At 43.1% G+C, this 20,052-nt stretch overlaps 1 protein-coding gene across 1 annotated transcript in view; it reads left to right on the plus strand.

Moving 5' to 3' along the window:
• Nucleotides 1-20,052, plus strand: part of LOC138946188 (uncharacterized) — a 55,863-nt gene that overhangs the window by 18,773 nt on the left and 17,038 nt on the right. Inside the window, exons 16-24 of the mRNA XM_070317701.1 lie at nt 891-1,015; nt 2,183-2,489; nt 3,397-3,931; nt 11,108-11,552; nt 14,638-14,706; nt 15,513-15,564; nt 16,220-16,287; nt 19,458-19,538; nt 19,888-19,961. Of these exons, the coding sequence (XP_070173802.1) occupies nt 891-1,015; nt 2,183-2,489; nt 3,397-3,931; nt 11,108-11,552; nt 14,638-14,706; nt 15,513-15,564; nt 16,220-16,287; nt 19,458-19,538; nt 19,888-19,961 (1,756 nt within the window). The remainder of the gene's footprint in view (nt 1-890; nt 1,016-2,182; nt 2,490-3,396; nt 3,932-11,107; nt 11,553-14,637; nt 14,707-15,512; nt 15,565-16,219; nt 16,288-19,457; nt 19,539-19,887; nt 19,962-20,052) is intronic.

Below are 20,052 nucleotides of genomic sequence, written 5' to 3' on the forward strand. Positions count from 1 at the left end.
CATCGAGGGGGAATCGAAACGAGGGTCGTGGTGTATGTGCGTGTCTGTGTGTGTGTCTGTGTGTGTGTCTGTGTGTGTGTGTGTGTGTAGAGCGATTCAGACTAAACTACTGGACCGATCTTTATGAAATTTGACATGAGAGTTCCTGGGTATGAAATCCCCGAACGTTTTTTTCATTTTTGTGATAAATGTCTTTGATGACGTCATATCCGGCTTTTCGTGAAAGTTGAGGCGGCACTGTCACGCCCTCATTTTTCAACCAAATTGGTTGAGATTTTGGTCAAGTAATCTTCGACGAAGCCCGGACTTCGGTATTGCATTTCAGCTTGGTGGCTTAAAAATTAATGAATGACTTTGGTCATTAAAAATCTGAAAATTGTAAAAAAAAAATAAAAATTTATAAAACGATCCAAATTTACGTTTATCTTATTCTCCATCATTTGCTGATTCCAAAAACATATAAATATGTTATATTCGGATGAAAAACAAGCTCTGAAAATTAAATATATAAAAATTATTATCAAAATTAAATTGTCGAAATCAATTTAAAAACACTTTCATCTTATTCCTTGTCGGTTCCTGATTCCAAAAACATATAGACATGATATGTTTGGATTAAAAACACGCTCAGAAAGTTAAAACAAAGAGAGGTACAGAAAAGCGTGCTATCCTTCTTAGCGCAACTACTACCCCGCTCTTCTTGTTAATTTCACTGCCTTTGCCATGAGCGGTGGACTGACGATGCTACGAGTATACGGTCTTGCTGAAAAATGGCATTGCGTTCAGTTTCATTCTGTGAGTTCGACAGCTACTTGACTAAATATTGTATTTTCGCCTTACGCGACTTGTTTGTTTTTACCTCATTTACTGACCATGGCCACTGCTTCCAGGTGGGAACAAGAAGGGTGATGTCCACCCTCGTTATCTCCTCGGCTTCTGCGATCACCTGTGTTGCTGCCTGCCCGAGTGTGTCCGCAAGGTGTTCAGATGTGCCGACGATTACACTACAGTAAAGGTGGGTTTACTTTTGTTCAATCGGTATAACAGACGAATTTCAGACCCTGAGTAATTCAAGCCTTTCCCGTTACGTGCATGCATAATTATATTCCATGGAAGAAAGCATGTTGCGTGGTTTTATCGTCACCATGCTACTTGGCAACATCAATCACAGTAAAAGGTGATACATACGTTACCGACACATATGTTACCGCCACCTAGGCTTAAAAACACAGCATGAATGTACATGTTGGATTGTGATACAGGGTGACCCCAAAAAAAGTGTACCCAAACAAAACGTCATAAATTGAACAAAAATAAAGCAATCTTTATAAAATTTATTTACACACACACATAGCCTCTGCATGATTTGCACAGACATTTTTTGCGTTCTAGCTTGTCTTTCAGGAAAGTTATGCTCATTCTACAGAACATGCTCCAAAAGGCCTCCGCGCCGCTGCAGGCAAACTTGAACTCGCCGCGCAAAGTTATCAATCACCCGCACACACTCCTGTTGCGAGATTCCTCGAATGGTTGTTGTGATGGCTCTCTTGAGTTCTGTGATTGTCTGTGGGTTGTTCCTGTAGACGTTGTCTTTCAGGAACCCCCAAAGAAAGAAATCTTGGGGATTTAAATCCAGGGGAGGCCATTTGGAGCATGTTCTGTAGAATGAGCATAACGTTCCTGAAAGACAAGCTAGAACGCTAACATTTTCTGTGCAAATCATGCAGAGGCTACTTGTGCGTGTAAATACATTTTTATGAAGATTGCTTTATATTTGTTTAATTTATGACGTTTTGTTTGGGTACTCTTTTTTGGGGGTCACCCTGTATATATTACAGAACGATGAATTTTGGAAGGAATCATATGTGGAATTGTATAAAGAAAGAACAGCTCTTGTGAAAAACTGTATTGCAGTATTCACTATGCCAGTTCGCAATTGAACCAAGAGAGAGAGAGAGAGAGAGAGAGAGAGAGAGAGAGAGAGAGAGAGAGAGAGAGAGAGAGAGAGAGAGAGAGAGAGAGAGAGAGAGAGAGAGAGAGAGAGAGAGGGAGAGAGAGAGAGAGAGAGAGAGAGAGAGAGAGAGAGAGAGAGAGAGAGAGAGAGAGAGAGAGAGAGAGAGTTTTTCATTTTCATTTTCATTTTTCTCAAAATTCTCTTAATTCCACAATCCTGTCTTAATAGGCCGAAGACGTCCCACCTTTGCACGAACTTTACCTCGACACAGAAATCACCATCACGACGCCAGCCAATGGAAAGCCAAAAGACTCCACGCCCATGATCCTCGCGACGGAAGTTGATGGTCACGTGATTGGAAATGACGAAAAGAACGGTAACATCCCAGCTGGGCCACAAAATGGCGGCAGTTACGTCAGTTTTTCCGTATCGGAGAACGGGAATGAAGTTGGTGGGAGCGAAGAGGAAACCAAGGCGAACAATGTTGCTGGTGTAAAGCAGGGCGAGGGACAAGTTCTAATCAACGCTGAAGAATTTCATTAATACACAAATATTGATTAGTAATGTAATGTCAATCTTACTTGGTTAGCGTGTTGTCATATACGTGCAAGCGTTCAAACTTGCCACAAGCACTGTGGGCATGGGAAGTCGACTTAGAGCTGGGTTGACTTATTTTGCTTTGAGACTTTTGGAAACATACACAGAGAATACTACATGGCTTGCTGTACATGTCATACCGGGTTAACACGAGCGAGCTTTTCAATATTTAAAAAAACCCACCGAGTGTAAATCTGATATTACACAGCAATTGAAGCTATGCATTGGTCATGTAGTATTCTTTATCTATCCTTCGTATAAGAGACCCCTATCTTATAGATATCGTTTCTTCACACGTAAGTTAATCATGCAAATGAAGTCAAGGGGTCAACCTATATCGCCGAAACATGCACAGCCTGGTGGTGAACTTTGAAGTACTTTTTTTACAGCTCATACGACGCAGACACAGAGACAAACCTCATTCCTGCAATATACTGGATGTTGTATGACGAATTAATGTTCTTTCCTGCCTTTTTTTACAGTACAGACTTTTAGCAATTATGGGTTAGTATTTTAAACGTTCCTGTCTAAAACATTCTGCAATTGTAAATGAAAAACACTGCTTTACTTAGATATCAAATTCGTACTTCCTTACAATAGTGTATCAAGTCACTGTTTACGATCTCTGCAGTCTTTTGTGTACGACTGTTCGTTTTTAAGGAATTAAAAATGTTGAATATCTGCGCCCTTTATCTGCTATTTCAATGACGCATGTGAAGGTGATATGTGTCTTTAAAAATCATCGATTATTACAGTTGTTGTTTGCTTCTTGTGGACAATACTGTTTAACTTGCGCATATTGAACATGGTCAGGTTTACTCTAATTTAAAATGTCGTCTTCAAAGGCACAGACACAGAGACACCAGACACAGAGACACCAGACACAGAGACAGAGACACCAGACGGAGAGACACCAGACACAGAGACACCAGACACAGAGACACCAGACGGAGAGACACCAGACACAGAGACACCAGACACAGAGACACCAGACGGAGAGACACCAGACACAGAGACACCAGACGGAGAGACACCAGACACAGAGACACCAGACACGGAGACACCAGACACAGAGACACCAGACGGAGAGACACCAGACACAGAGACACCAGACGGAGAGACACCAGACACAGAGACACCAGACGGAGAGACACCAGACACAGAGACACCAGACACAGAGACACCAGACGGAGAGACACCAGACACAGAGACACCAGATGGAGAGACACCAGACACAGAGACACCAGACACAGAGAGACGAGACACAGAGACACCAGACACAGACACACCAGACACGGAGACACCAGACGGAGAGACACCAGACACAGAGACACCAGACACAGAGACACCAGATACAGAGACACCAGACGGAGAGACGCCGTTACTCAGACAGACAAGACAGGAACACACACACAAGCACGCACGTACGCACGCACACACAGACACAGACACAAACACACATGTACCTTATTTGCATATTTGACCAACAGCTGTTCAGACTATGTGTGTGTGTGTGTGTATGTGTGTGTGTGTGTGTGTGTGTGTGTGTATATATATATATATATGTGTGTGTGTGTGTAGATGTATCTATATATATATATATATATATATATATATATATGTGTGTGTGTGTGTGTGTGTGTGTGTGTGTGTGTGTGTGTGTGCGTGTGTGTGTGTGTTTGTGTGTGAATGTGTGCGCTTTGAAAATAACATAATACATGTTATACTTTTGGTATTTACGAAAAAAGTCCACACCAAAGGCACTAATAAATTACTGTATATGAAGCATGTAAACAGGTAGTTATTGGGACAATTAATTCATGTCATAAACTGAACCAAAATGTGGAGAATGACCCGAGTATAAGTACAAAAACAGAAACAAATATTTGTTTTACCTTCGTGCACTTTCCATTTTCATTTCTTTGAATGATGTACGTGATGAATTGCAATACTTTTGTTCGCGGTTAATTTGATAAATGCAGATGCATAATTATGACGCTTGGCCCTTAAAAACTGTGCGAAGCGTTGTTGTTGCAATCTATACAAAATACTTATACCAGGATACGACCAAGCACTTGCACAAACTGCGCTACTGCGTTTGACATCTGCAGTACGGTTTGGACATCATACTGCAGGGGTAAGTAGATGTGATTGTAAATCCATTTCTTATCGCTCATTCTTAGAAATGAGATGCAATTACGACTTCAACATTAACGAAAATTGAACTGGCACAGGACAAACTGATACGGGTTTTCACAAGAGCTGTTCTTCCTGTATCTTACAATTTCACGTACAATTCCTTCCAAAATGTAACTTTTTTTCTCTCCATTTTTGTTCTCATTTCCAAGCACACGAGGCGGTAACGTATGCAGCGACCTTTAGTTAAATTGACAATACCAAGTAGCATGGTGACGATGAAATCCCGCCTCATGTTTTCGTCCATGGAGTACATGTACATGTGCATGCGCTCATCCTGTGATCGGCAGGAATTGCTCAAGTTGTGGAATACTTTTGTAAAAACATTGGCAACGTATGTGTTATGGAAAGAACGCAACTAAATGATCTCACAACAAAGTTGGATCCGTGAAGTAACAGTACATTTGGATGTACAGAGTGTACACGTCGTTAAAGTAGGGTAAGGCCCCCCCGATATGACCCGGCTCCTAATATTGACCACCTGTTGTGACAAACTAACGATGCTACAATGATAAAAACGATTTCATTCGCCACATTTACCCTATCTGGTTAACTTGCACATGTCAAAACAAAATCTAAACAACGATGTCAAAACAGTTGCCGACGCACAAACCACAAAACCGTTGGTTTTCCCCGCTTTTCTTCACTTCTGGCAGCGTTCACTCTAACTATGTAATTGTTACATTTTTTGCTCTTGTGACAGGGGAGGCTACTGCTCCTTTCACAGCAGACTCTGCACCCGAGTTATTGGCCTTTAAGTCAACACCGGTGGATTGTGGAATTCTGTTTGTGATGGGGTCTGGTGGTTTCCTATTGTCTGTATGTTCATGGAAACCTTCAGCTTTCCCATCTCCCCCCTTTCCCCGTCGCGATATAACCTTGAATGGTTGAAAACGACATTAAACACCAAAGAAAGAAAGAAAGACCTTCAGCTTCGGGTTTGCATAACAGTTTTTATAGGGCTAAGAAATTAGCCCTAACATTTTCAATCCTGTTTGATTGCACTTCGCCTCCCGAGGTGATCGTAGTGTTACGGCACTCGGTTACATCTGGCGCTTGCGAGCAGGGATGGGACTCGGCATGATATGTTCAGGTAATGGCATAATATGACCACTGAACATTTTCGTGCTGTTCCCATTCTGCGAACTTGGGATGGACAGTGGTCCCCCGGTTCGGAACTTCGGGACGAAGTTCATTCAAACGGGAGCGATTGTGACAGGGGAGGCTACCGCTCCTTTCACAGCAGACTCTGCACCCGGGTTGTTGGCCTTTAATTCAACACCGGTGGATTGTGGAATTCTGTTTGTGATGGGGTCTGGTGGTTTCCGATTGTCTGTATGTTCATGGAAACCTTCGGGTTTGCATAACAGTTTTTATAGGGCTAAGAAATTAGCCCTAACATTTTCAATCCTGTTTGATTGCACTTCGCCTCCCGAGGTGATCGTAGTGTTACGGCACTCGGTTACACTCTAATTAGGCATAACGGTCACGAGAGAAAAAAACAATCTTCCAGTACAAAATGAAATTGCTTCGCAAGAAAACCAGCTAGTTACCAGCATGAAACAAAAAGTGGTCCATATTCGGAGCTTTTCCCCTATACACTCAAGTGCAAGCCTATAAACAAACAGGCTATGTTTGCAATATCCGTTTAAAGTTCGGTAACGTGCGTATTCTCGAAGTTGGCGACACATGAAACATCCCCTAATTCACCGATTAACATTTGCTGTAATACCTTAACATGTTTGTCCTTTTTTTGGTTCCATTTTCGATTGCTTTCTTCATTACAAAGTCTGCCGCATGTGTCAGTGATAAACGAATAAGATGTTGCAAAACTTGCATCACCCTAACCCGGATACAGCAACGTACAGTCGAAGCCACTTATGGGAAACTCGGATATAAGAAACTCTGCTTATAAGAAAGAACATTGTTTTCCCTCCAAAGGTGTTTGTTCCATTACAAATCTCCGAATAAGAAAAACTCTGTTACAACAAAGCCTCGGAAAAAGCTAATGACCATTATGAACTTGAGTCAAGTTACATTTGATCTGATGCAAATGTTAGGATCAAAAGTCATCTAGATAGATTTAAAAGCTAGACCGGCACCTAAATAAAACATGACTGTGCTGGTTCAAATGACTCCCCTTTTCATAATGTGTTCAGATTTTAATATTAAAATGTAAAGGAATACTATTGATCTGACCGTTGAGGTTTAATTTCTGGCGACTTTGACAAATCTGAGGAATCTGGGGAATCCACTGTACCTTAAACCTGAAGAGTAACGCTATAACTAATGAATTGGCTTTTGAAGGAAGGAGGGGACACCATTCAACCCCGCAGGTCTATCTTTGCCTACCATGGTTACTGTTTCCTGCGCACGTGTGTGTCTCCCAACCCTTATACCCAAGTCTGCCACTGTGCACTCTATAAAAACCCGAGCGGTTGACAAGTGGCAGGGGTGGCCCGGGTAGCTCAGGTGCTAGAGCACTGGACTTGTGATCGAAAGGTCGCTGGTTCGAATCCGGGCCGGGACGGACACAGGTCAACCTTATGTGCAGACCCAGAGACGGTATCCATCTCCCACCCCCGTGTTACCACAGTGGCACGTAAAAGACCTCGGTCATTCTGCCATGAGTGTAGATACCACCTAAACACGCATACACTTGTGTATCTCATCTAAAGTCGGGTTAAAACCCGGGAACATGCCTGGCTTTGCCGTGAGGGCGTAAAACTTGAATTTCTCCCCACAAGTGGCAGGCGCGGGTAGCTCAGGTGCTAGAGCACTGGACTTGTGATCGAAAGGTCGCTGGTTCGAATCCGGGCCGGTGTAACACGAGAAAATTACTCCCACGAGATTTTTACTCCGGAGTAAAAATTTCGTACGAAAATGTCACTCCCTTTACGAAAAAAGCACTCCCCCATTACACGAAAAAATTACTCCCCAAGACAGGTGAATTCCGAGTAAACATTTCGTACAAAAATGTTACTACCCTGACGAATAAATAATGAATAAATTACTTCATTCAAACACAAGCAATTTAACTTCCCATGCCAGGTGTACGAAATGTTTACTCCCTTGTCCCCTGTTAGTCTTGGTGGTGGAAGGGGTGGAAGGAGGGTAGCGCGACATTCGTGTGCGCGAGATCACTTATTGGCATTATCCCTTCGCCCGCATCCCATTTTTGCATACGAGATTTTTACTGGAAGTGAAAAAAATGGGGAGTAAAAATTTCGTGGTGGGAGTAATTTTTTCGTGCCTTGGGGAGTTCTTTTCTCGTACGAAAAGTGTACTCGGAGTAAGAATTTCGTACGAATTATTTACTCCGGAGTAAATTTTTCGTGGAGTAAAAATTTCGTGTTACACCGGGACAGACACGGGTCAACTTTATCTGCAGACCCAGAGACGGTATCCATATCCCACTCCCGTGTCACCACAGTTGCACGTTAAAGACCTCGGTGCAGATGGCTGATACCATCTGAACACGCATACACTTGTGTATCTCATCAAAAGCTGTGAGGGAGTAAAAACTCGAATTATCATATAACCCATATCAGGTCCTAAAGAGGCGAAATATTTAGCCTGTAGGACAGTAAGCATTCTCTCTTTCCAAGTGGCAGGCGAGACGCCAGCGCTTCTGGACTACGCTTTGGTTCCAGAGAAGCAGCCAGTGCATTCACTCACTTTTTACATTTAGTCAAGTTTTGACTAAATGTTTTAACGTAGAGGGGAATCGAGACGAGGGTCATGGTGTATGTGTGTGTGTGTGTCTGTCTGTCTGTCTGTCTGTCTGTGCGTGTGTGTAGAGCGATTCAGACTAAACTACTGGACTGATCTTTATGAAATTTGACATGAGAGTTCCTGGGTATGATATTCCCGGACGTTTTTTTCTTTTTTTTCGATAAATACCTTTGATGACGTCATATCTGGCTTTTTGTAAAAGTTGAGGCGGCAATGTCACACCCTCATTTTTCAATCAAATTGATTGAAATTTTGGCCAAGCAATCTTCGACGAAGGCCGAACTTCGGTATTGCATTTCCGCTTGGTGGATTAAAATTTAATTAATGACTTTGGTCATTAAAAATCTGAAAATTATAAAAAAAAAAATCTTTATAAAACGATCCAAATTTACGTTCATCTTATTCTTCATCATTTTCTGATTCCAAAAACATATAAATATAATATATTCGGATTAAAAACAAGCTCTGAAAATTAAAAATATAAAAATTATTATTAAAATAAAATTTCCGAAATCGATTTACAAACAATTTCATCTTATTCTTTATGGGTTCCTGATTCCAAAAACATATAGCTGTGATATGTTTGGATTAAAAACACGCTCAGAGAGTTAAAAAGAATAGAGATAAAGAAAAGCGTGCTATCCTTCTCAGCGCAACTACTACCCCGCTCTTCTTGTCAATTTCACTGCCTTTGCATCGAGCGGTGGACTGACGATGCTACGAGTATACGCTCTTGCTGTAAAAATGCAGTGAGTTCAGTTTCATTCTGTGAGTTCGACAGCTTGACAAAATTTCGCCTTAACGCGACTTGTTTCTTTGATTAATTACCAAACTTGTGGAGCGTTTTCGAGCAAATCATGCCCAGAGCGTTTTGATTAAAGCTGAAGAGTAACGAAAAAAATAATTAATTGGTTTTTGGAAGAAAGTGGGGACACAATAATTACGGAGATTTAAGAAACGGGACGTTTCGTTTTGAAGTTGTGGTAAACGTCATTATTTCGGGGGTCTCTCGCTGGAAAGGTGAAGGTCAACTGAAACGGAACGTGGAACGTCAAAACGCAGTCACGTTTTCCACCCCCAAAAAACGAACAATATTTCGTCAACTTTTGTGAGTATTTTTGCACACTAACAGTTTTATTTGTTGGCCATTTTATGCATTGCTAGATTCATCAACCCTTTCACAGTCTTTCAGCGCTGAGAATGTGTTCATTGGAGGTAGACAACTGTTGTGAACTGAAATATTTTGAAGGGTGCTGATCCTGGTACATTTATCCAACTTCATGGTGAGAAAGCAAATGGCGAAGCAGAAGTAGGTCATCGCATCGAATTTTTATTCTGGCTTCGTATGTGATCAGGTGCATGAATTGAAAAATGTGAAGCTCTTGTGCGTGCAATGCGAGTATGTCAATCCTTTATTGACTCGTGGAGTTGAAATTATGCCATGCCCAGTCAGCGGATCATATCCTGCCATGCCCGGCCTTTCATTCCGAAACGAAACGTGAATACATCTAAATCTTGTCTGCGGCCTATGCCGTCTCGTTTCACGTTCCGTTTCGCGGGGTGACTCATTCACCAAACGAAACGAGCTGCAAAACGAAACGTGCTGTTTCTTAAATCTCGCTATTGCTATAACGCCGTGGTATAGTAACCGCATCACGTACTGAAACAAGGGAAGGAACTCAGTGGAAGTAACCTTACCAAACCCTCACAAACGAGGCTCTTTCTTTGCTTATTTTACGGCATGTATATACGCTGTCTACATTTTTGCTTTTTTTCAATAATCTTATGGTTAGGTTTCGCTAAAAAGTTATGTCAGATGATGAATGAACCATGGGGAAAAAAGTTATAGAAAAAAAATATATGTAAAAAAAGATTTTATTTTTGGGTAGCGTGACTCACGCTTCCAATATTTTATTTTCTGTTTGCTGAGAACATGTGCTTTGCCTAAAAATACTGACCAATCAAATTCATGTCACTATGCTTATAGCCACGCCCAAACAAGTGCAGCAACAGTTTGACACTGGAGCGCTGTCCACGCTTTTTTTTAAACGCACGAAATGCACGGGATTTGAGAGGAGTTTTGCGCTTGGCATTTTCCAAATAAGGATATCCTACTATGAGTACTACGCTGGAAAACACTTGACAGGTATGACGTGACACTTGACGGTCTAAAGAATAGGCGCCTGAAATTGTCAAATGTTAAGGTCACAATGGGGTCGAGCTTGGGTCAATCAGTGGGAAACTATCTTTTTCTTGAAAGTGTATATGTTACAGTTAATCTGTGAAACCAGGGAATACGTGTATTAACTAGGTAATACATGAATTAACTGACGGAAAAAACCAGTTAATTCATGTATTACCTAAAATAGTTGAGTTAATACACGTATTCCCTGGTTTCACAGATTAACTGTAACATATATAGGTAGACCAGCAGATAATGTGTTCGTTCTTTCTTTTCAGAATTAATTATTTCTTCTGTGTGACCGACGAGGGCTAGTTTCGAAACAACAAAACACCCGTGCCCACACCGACATCAACAGAACACCAATAAACTAACCAATATTATCAGAACACTCGTACCCATTCAAAAATCAACAGAACATCCGTACACATTCAGACATAACAAACTGTACCCATACCAACATCAACAACTACTGGTCAAACCTCGCCAACTCTTCACATAACAAAGTTGCCAACAGAGGCTCCGTGTACTTCCACTACCAACATGGTGGACCCTAGCCACGTGTTCCACATCGCAGACTACGCCGTCTTCGGCGTCACCATCGTCATCTCCATCGGCATCGGCATCTACTACGCCCTCTCTGGAGGCCGACAGAGAACCACGTCTGAGTACCTGGTGGGAGAACGAACCATGAAGTTTCTGCCTGTCGCCATCTCTCTGATGGTGTCCTTTGAGTCTTCCATCATGATGCTGGGCCTGCCTGCTGAGATGTACGTGTACGGTGTTCAATGGTGGATCAGCACTGTGGGTTTCTTTGTCTCCAACATGCTGTCCATTCTCATCATGGTCCCGCTGCTGCACCCGCTCAGAGTCACCAGCGCCTATGAGGTAAGTAGTCTTCTTCTTCGTGTCGATCACACTTATATTGTCAGGCCGGACAGCGAGACGAATGTTGCTGTCTTCTCCAGGTCTTCCTTTCCTCCGTACAGCTTGCAGTGGAGGGAGACGGCAGTTGGCCACACGGTTTTCCTCACGCTCTCAAGGATGGTGCATCGCTGGAGGATGTGTTCAGTGGTCTGATCCTCTAGTCCACAGCTGCACGTAGGGGAGGGGACCATCTTCAGCTTCATGTTTAGGGACAAATAGTGAAAGAGCTCGCTTTGCATTTGTCAAATGATCAAATATCATAAAAAATTAAAGAACATGGAGTGAGTTTTATTTGTAACTGTTTAGCTCGACGTCCCAAGAAAGCCCGAGAAAGAAATAAAAACCTTAAAAACCTAAACTGTAAAAGTCCTTTATCATTATGGTCCATTGGTACGCACACACATGGGTTGCACGATACTTGTACCGTAAAATCCCGAGCATAAGCCCACCCCCCTGTGCACAGATTTAGGGCAAAATTGGGGGGTGGGCGTTTGCTAGGGATAGACCCCTTTGCACAAAGTAAGTTTTGTGCTCAACCGTGTAATTGAGTGAATACAAACCCCGAAAGCATGTAAGTTAGGTCGTGTGAGTAGAAGTGAAGGAAAAAAGGAAAAAAAGGACTTTGAGGCAAAGAAGGCCAACCATGAGAGAGAGAGAGAGAGAGAGAGAGAGAGAGAGAGAGAGAGAGAGAGAGAGAGAGAGAGAGAGAGAGAGAGAGAAGAGAGAGAGAGAGAGAGAGAGAGAGAGAGAGAGAGAGAGAGAGAGAGAGAGAGAGAGAGAGAGAGAGAGAGAGAGAGAGAGAGAGAGAGAGAGAGAGAGAGAGAGAGAAAAAGGACTGGCTCTTCTGAAACTAACACGAGCATAGTCATTCATATAAATTTATAAAGTAAAAAGAAAATCGCCAGACCTTTGCAAGGACAAACAATAACAACACAATTCCGGGAAAAAGAAACTTGATGAAATGTCGAAATGTCAACACCAATGAAGCCCTTTCTTTCTGTACAGGGAAGAAATTACACGATCGTCTTTGGAAATGAAACGTTAACTGAACTTGGATTTTGTCTTCAAAAGGCCCAATCTTTCTGAGAAAGAAAAGCCCACAAACTTAGGAAAAAAAGAGAAGAGAAACTCGAAAAAACATGAACGATGGGTGGGAGTGAGGAGAGGGGACAAAGAATAAGAAAAAAGGAAAGAAACACGAAAAGGTAAAGAAAGGGGGAAAAGATGACTTTTAGAACAGTCTGCACAAATCCTAGTGAAAGTGAGCCTATAGTCTCTTTGAAAAAAGCAGGGTGGGCGTTTGCTAGATAGTTACCCCTGTGCACAACTTTTGGCCCAAAGTGGGGGGTGGGCGTTTGCTAGATGGTGGGCTTATGCTAGGGATTTTACGGTAGCTGCTAGCTTTCTTCTAGGTGGAAGCGATCCAATTTCCCCTGCAATGGAACAATACAGCATACAATGAAAAGAAAATGAAATGAGATATCATGCATTGAATGTCTGTCGGTCTGATGCCAAGGTATTAAGACACAGCTCTTGTACAAATTCGTATCTAAAGCCTCATGACAAAGATCCGCACTCAAGCGCATCTGCCTAGTTTTTTGTGTGATGATGGGTAGTATATAATATCAAATAAAACAAAGGTATTGTTTGGATATGAGATAAAAATCATATAGGGAGGGGGGGGGGGGGGGTTGAGAACTGTGACAGTGAGAACGTGTTACATTTCAATGGTAATTTTTGGGTCAAGCCTGTGTCTGTCTCACACGAGGTACATCAGGCGGTGGGGGGTGGGGAAGATCCGGCCCTCTTAGTGGTGGACGTGTGTGTTGTGTTGTGGTGTGGTGTGTGTGTGTGTGTGTGTGTGTGTGTGTGTGTGTGTGTGTGTGTGTGTGTGTGTGTGTGTGTGTGCACATCGAATCCAAAACAACTATCCGACAGATGTTAGTGAAACTGTGCATGTGAGTTTTCCCAGATAATGGGGCGGGGATATAGCTCAGTTGGTAGCGCACTGGATTTGTATTCAGTTGGCCGCTGTCAGCGCGAGTTCGATCCCAGGTTCGGCGGAAATTTATTTCACAGAGTCAACTTTGTGTGCAGACTCTCTTCGGTGTCCGAACCACCCCCCGTGTATACTACATTGGGTGTGCACGTTAAAGATCCCACGATTGACAAAAGGGTCTTTCCTGGCAAAATTGCTTAGGCACAGTTAATAATTGTCTACCATACCCGTGTGACTTGGAATAAGGCCGTGAAAGGTAAATATGCACCGACATGGCTGCAATCTACTGGCCGTATAAAATTTCATCTCACACGGCATCACTGCAGAGCGCCTAGAACTGTACCCACGGAATATGCGCGATATAAGCCTCATTGATTGATTGATTGCCCGCAGTCCAGCGACTATATACACAGAGCTATCTCCCCGCTGTGGCGAGCATATCAGTATTTTCAACATCACTGGTTTATGCAGACACGAAAATGAGTGTATGAAGTACGATTGACCATTCAGTGACTACTTCTTGAGGCAGACTTGCATGTGAAACGTCCTGCCAAATCAGTGTTCAGTATGCATTTTGCATCATCAAGAGTTGCCCGAGAATGTCTAAAATCAACGCGCCGGCACGTATCAACGTGCTCTTGCATAACACGTTTTTGGCCAAATTGCAATTCATCCGGATTCTGACAATAGGTGCACGGAGAGAGAGAGAGAGAGAGAGAGAGAGAGAGAGAGAGAGAGAGAGAGAGAGAGAGAGAGAGAGAGAGAGAGAGAGAGAGGTAGAGTTATATATAGAGAGAGAGTTAGAGAGAGAGGGAAAGAGAGAAGGGGAGGAGGGAGGCAGAGAGAGAAAGAGAGAGAGAGAGAGAGAGAGAGAGAGAGAGAGAGAGAGAGAGAGAGAGAGAGAGAGAGAGAGAGAGAGAGAGAGAGAGAGAGAGAGAGAGAGAGAGAGAGAGAGAGAGAGAGAGAGAGAGAGAGAGAGAGAGAGAGAGAGAGAGAGAGAGAGAGAGCTTGTTTTTGTATTCATTGTTCTATTTTTCTTCTCAACAGTATCTACAATTCCGATTTAACTCCACGCCTGTTCGTCTTTTGGGAAGTTGTCTTGGAATGCTGAGCTATGTGAGTATAATCGTGATCTCAGGTTTAAAAAAAAACCTTGATTTGTCTTTTGAATACTAATTGTAACTGTTTACACTTAAGTTCCTAACGTAGCTTCCGTGGATGAAAGTCGCTTGTTCATTTCAATGCATGTTGTTCTCGCATGTGCCAGGAGAATGGTTCCGTATAACTCTCACCTAATCCGTTACAAATGTATGCATTTAGAGCGCTGTACTTCCATTTGTTTATCAGTAGTTTCCGAGGTGCATATAAAAACAACAACAACAACAACAACAACAACAACAACAACAACAACAACAACAACAACAACATATTTGGAATTGTTTTAGTGGTAGAGTATGGCAAATAGGTCAGTTGTTTCCGAGCTATCGATTTGCTGCACGGTTGCAATTTGTAATGGTTGCTTTTGTTGTCATCCTCGTTGTTATCGTCATCATTGACGACGACAGTGACTCTGATGATCAGGTTTGCTATGTATTTGTTCTTGAAAAACAACAACAAAGAAAACAACAACAACAACAACAACAACAACAACAACAACAACAACAACAACAACAACAACAACGCCGTGTCTACTGATGGGACATTCCTTGCGCGTCATGCCGAAAAATAGACATTAACACATCGTAACTATAGCAACTATATTTCCCCGTTGTTCTTCAGTTACTGTTGAGATGCATGAGTTTGACGGACTGGTGTTTTCATACGTGATCCCTAAAGGTTGTAGGTCTTTATGTTTCTGTTTTTGATTGCACAACTTGTTATTCTTCACATCTTTGTGGCATTGGTAATGTTTATCTTTGCAGACTTGGTACATGGGTATTGTGCTCTTTGGTCCTGCTATTGCTTTAGAGGCAGGTACGTAAACCATATATGACAGTCATTTGCATTACTTATGATAAACTTATATAAGTTGATAAATATGTCGTCATTTTAAGTGCGTAATATGTTAGTAGCAATGACTAAAAAAAAAAAGAGCATATTATGAATGTGTACATACACAGTGCAAGTATATACAATGCAAGGTAATATATTGTACTACGTTGCAAGCCCCTGGAGCAAATTTTTGATTAGTGCTTTTGTGAACAAGAAACAATTGACAAGTGGCTCTATCCCATCTTCCCCCTTTCCCCATCGCGATATAACCCTTCGTGGTTGAAAACGACGTTAAACACCAAATAAAGAAAGAAATATACAATGCATCCGGTTTAAATAGTGAAATTATGATTTATAAATGTATCTATATTTTTCTCCACGCACCCAATAACTCACGTGCTCATGTTGCATTGCTACCTTGATATCTATACTGTCACAAAAAACGTACAACCCCTGTATAGGATGTCATGTGGTTTGTGACACCCGTCTCTCTGTATGTCCGTAAAACGCCCTGTCCGTCTGTCTGATCGCACAACAAAATGCATAGATTTTTTCACATCAACCAGATGTCACAGTGCAGCATGCATTCATGTGGATCTAACTAATTGCGTGTTGTTTTGTTTGTTTGTGTTTGCAGTGACGGGCTTTCCACAGTGGGGCTCCATCTTTATCGTGTCCTTCGTAGCCATCATCTACACGTCCATTGTAAGATAAAAACAATAAATAAAAAAAGCACACACGGACAAATGGATGGATAATGAACCTCTAAATGATTGGACGAAGTCGACTTTGCGAAGCTGGCCACACGAAGCTGTTGCACCAAATGTTCGATAAAAAGACTTGGCGAAGCTGGCCACACGAAGCTGTTGCACCAAATGTTCGATAAAAAGACTTGGCGAAGCTGGCCACACGAAGCTGTTGCACCAAATGTTCGATAAAAAGACTTGGCGAAGCTGGCCGCACGAAGCTGTTGCACCAAATGTTCGATAAAAAGACTTCGCGAAGCTGGCCACACGAAGCTGTTGCACCAAATGTTCGATAAAAAGACTTGGCGAAGCTGGCCGCACGAAGCTGTTGCACCAAATGTTCGATAAAAAGACTTGGCGAAGCTGGCCACACGAAGCTGTTGCACCAAATGTTCGATAAAAAGACTTGGCGAAGCTGGCCGCACGAAGCTGTTGCACCAAATGTTCGATAAAAAGACTTGGCGAAGCTGGCCGCACGAAGCTGTTGCACCAAATGTTCGATAAAAAGACTTGGCGAAGCTGGCCACACGAAGCTGTTGCACCAAATGTTCGATAAAAAGACTTCGCGAAGCTGGCCGCACGAAGCTGTTGCACCAAATGTTCGATAAAAAGACTTCGCGAAGCTGGCCACACGAAGCTGTTGCACCAAATGTTCGATAAAAAGACTTGGCGAAGCTGGCCGCACGAAGCTGTTGCACCAAATGTTCGATAAAAAGACTTGGCGAAGCTGGCCGCACGAAGCTGTTGCACCAAATGTTCGATAAAAAGACTTGGCGAAGCTGGCCGCACGAAGCTGTTGCACCAAATGTTCGATAAAAAGACTTGGCGAAGCTGGCCGCACGAAGCTGTTGCACCAAATGTTCGATAAAAAGACTTGGCGAAGCTGGCCGCACGAAGCTGTTGCACCAAATGTTCGATAAAAAGACTTGGCGAAGCTGGCCGCACGAAGCTGTTGCACCAAATGTTCGATAAAAAGACTTGGCGAAGCTGGCCGCACGAAGCTGTTGCACCAAATGTTCGATAAAAAGACTTGGCGAAGCTGGCCGCACGAAGCTGTTGCACCAAATGTTCGATAAAAAGACTTGGTGAAGCTGGCCGCACGAAGCTGTTGCACCAAATGTTCGATAAAAAGACTTGGCGAAGCTGGCCGCACGAAGCTGTTGCACCAAATGTTCGATAAAAAGACTTCGCGAAGCTGGCCGCACGAAGCTGTTGCACCAAATGTTCGATAAAAAGACTTGGCGAAGCTGGCCGCACGAAGCTGTTGCACCAAATGTTCGATAAAAAGACTTGGCGAAGCTGGCCGCACGAAGCTGTTGCACCAAATGTTCGATAAAAAGACTTGGCGAAGCTGGCCGCACGAAGCTGTTGCACCAAATGTTCGATAAAAAGACTTGGCGAAGCTGGCCGCACGAAGCTGTTGCACCAAATGTTCGATAAAAAGACTTGGCGAAGCTGGCCGCACGAAGCTGTTGCACCAAATGTTCGATAAAAAGACTTGGCGAAGCTGGCCGCACGAAGCTGTTGCACCAAATGTTCGATAAAAAGACTTGGCGAAGCTGGCCGCACGAAGCTGTTGCACCAAATGTTCGATAAAAAGACTTCGCGAAGCTGGCCGCACAAAGCTGTTGCACCAAATGTTCGATAAAAAGACTTGGCGAAGCTGGCCGCACGAAGCTGTTGCACCAAATGTTCGATAAAAAGACTTCGCGAAGCTGGCCGCACGAAGCTGTTGCACCAAATGTTCGATAAAAAGACTTCGCGAAGCTGGCCTCACGAAGCTGTTGCACCAAATGTTCGATAAAAAGACTTCGCGAAGCTGGCCACACGAAGCTGTTGCACCAAATGTTCGATAAAAAGACTTCGTGAAGCTGGCCACACGAAGCTGTTGCACCAAATGTTCGATAAAAAGACTTGGCGAAGCTGGCCACACGAAGCTGTTGCACCAAATGTTCGATAAAAAGACTTCGTGAAGCTGGCCACACGAAGCTGTTGCACCAAATGTTCGATAAAAAGACTTCGCGAAGCTGGCCACACGAAGCTGTTGCACCAAATGTTCGATAAAAAGACTTCGCGAAGCTGGCCGCACGAAGCTGTTGCACCAAATGTTCGATAAAAAGACTTGGCGAAGCTGGCCACACGAAGCTGTTGCACCAAATGTTCGATAAAAAGACTTGGCGAAGCTGGCCGCACGAAGCTGTTGCACCAAATGTTCGATAAAAAGACTTGGCGAAGCTGGCCACACGAAGCTGTTGCACCAAATGTTCGATAAAAAGACTTCGCGAAGTCGACTTCGGACTCAGTTAAGGACAGCCTTTATAAATGAATAAGTGAATGAATCCATCCGAGCATCAGTCCATTCATCCGTGCATCCATCCATGTATCTATCAGTCCATGCATCCACACATCCATCTATGCATCAATCCATACATCAATCCATGCGTCCATCCATTCATGCATTTACTCATGCATCGATCCATGCATTCATGTATCAACCCAACAAGCAAGAAAGCAAGCACGCCAGCCATCCAGCGATCACATTGGCAACTCTTCAATCAATTAATCGAATTATTCATTCGATAGATGGAGTAGATAATTATTCAAGTTACTGAGCAATGAATTTATTTGTCAATTCATCCGCCAGTTCATTTATTCGTTCATTCATGCATCGATTCACCGATCATTCAAAGACGAATGCAGACGCACAAATATATGTATATATGTCTTCTCATGCTCAGATTGTTTGTTTGTTTGTTTGCTTAACGCCCAGCCGACCACGAAGGGCCATATAAGGCCGGTGCTGCTTTAACATATAACGTGCGCCACACACAAGACAGAAGTCGCAGCACAGGCTTCATGTCTCACCCAGTCACATTATTCTGACACCGGACCAACCAGTCCTAGCACTAACCCCATAATGCCAGACGCCAGGCGGAGCAGCCACTAGATCGCCAATTTTAAAGTCTTAGGTATGACCCGGCCGGGGTTCGAACCCACGACCTCCCGATCACGGGGCGGACGCCTTACCACTAGGCCAACCGTGCCGGTCATGCTCAGATAAATGCGCTGAACTGTTCACGTGCGAATGTATGTGTAGATGCGTCTTCTTACACTTGACTTGTTGTGTAGGGTGGGCTGAAAGCAGTGATCTGGACCGACGTGTTTCAAGCGTTCATCATGTATGCAGGCATGCTGGCCATTCTCATCAAGGTAATGTAACATGACTGCTTCCTGTGTAGAGTTGACATTTGTTAAATGATTAATTTCATTGTAGTTACCATTATAATAAAAAAAATCACACAAAATTAGTTCATAACACAAATCCCACGTTGCACACACAACTACCCGATTTTTCAGACCGCTCTCCAGTCCACCCAGCTGGAATTGGGTACCTGACCCTATTCAGCCCAGAGGAAGGCAAAGGCAGCGAGGGAGAGGAGATGGTCACCGCCCTCATAAAACTGGCTCTGGAGAAGTTGAGATCTCTGATATCTCCCCTCTCCAACGACCAAACTTGGTTATGGGTCTACCTTTACCGTTTAGTGTTGACATGTTTCAGGGAACGGTTGACGTTGGCAGTCCAGCCAAGGTGTGGAATATTGCAAGGGAAGGAGGTCGACTGGAATTCTTCAAGTAAATATTTTAAGTATTATTACAGTATAAACCTGTCTGTAACGACAACCAAAGGAACCGGCCAAAAGAGGTCGCTGTTGACAGGTGGTCG

The sequence above is a fragment of the Littorina saxatilis genome, linkage group LG13, assembly GCF_037325665.1.
Source record: "Littorina saxatilis isolate snail1 linkage group LG13, US_GU_Lsax_2.0, whole genome shotgun sequence".
Taxonomy (NCBI): domain Eukaryota; kingdom Metazoa; phylum Mollusca; class Gastropoda; order Littorinimorpha; family Littorinidae; genus Littorina; species Littorina saxatilis.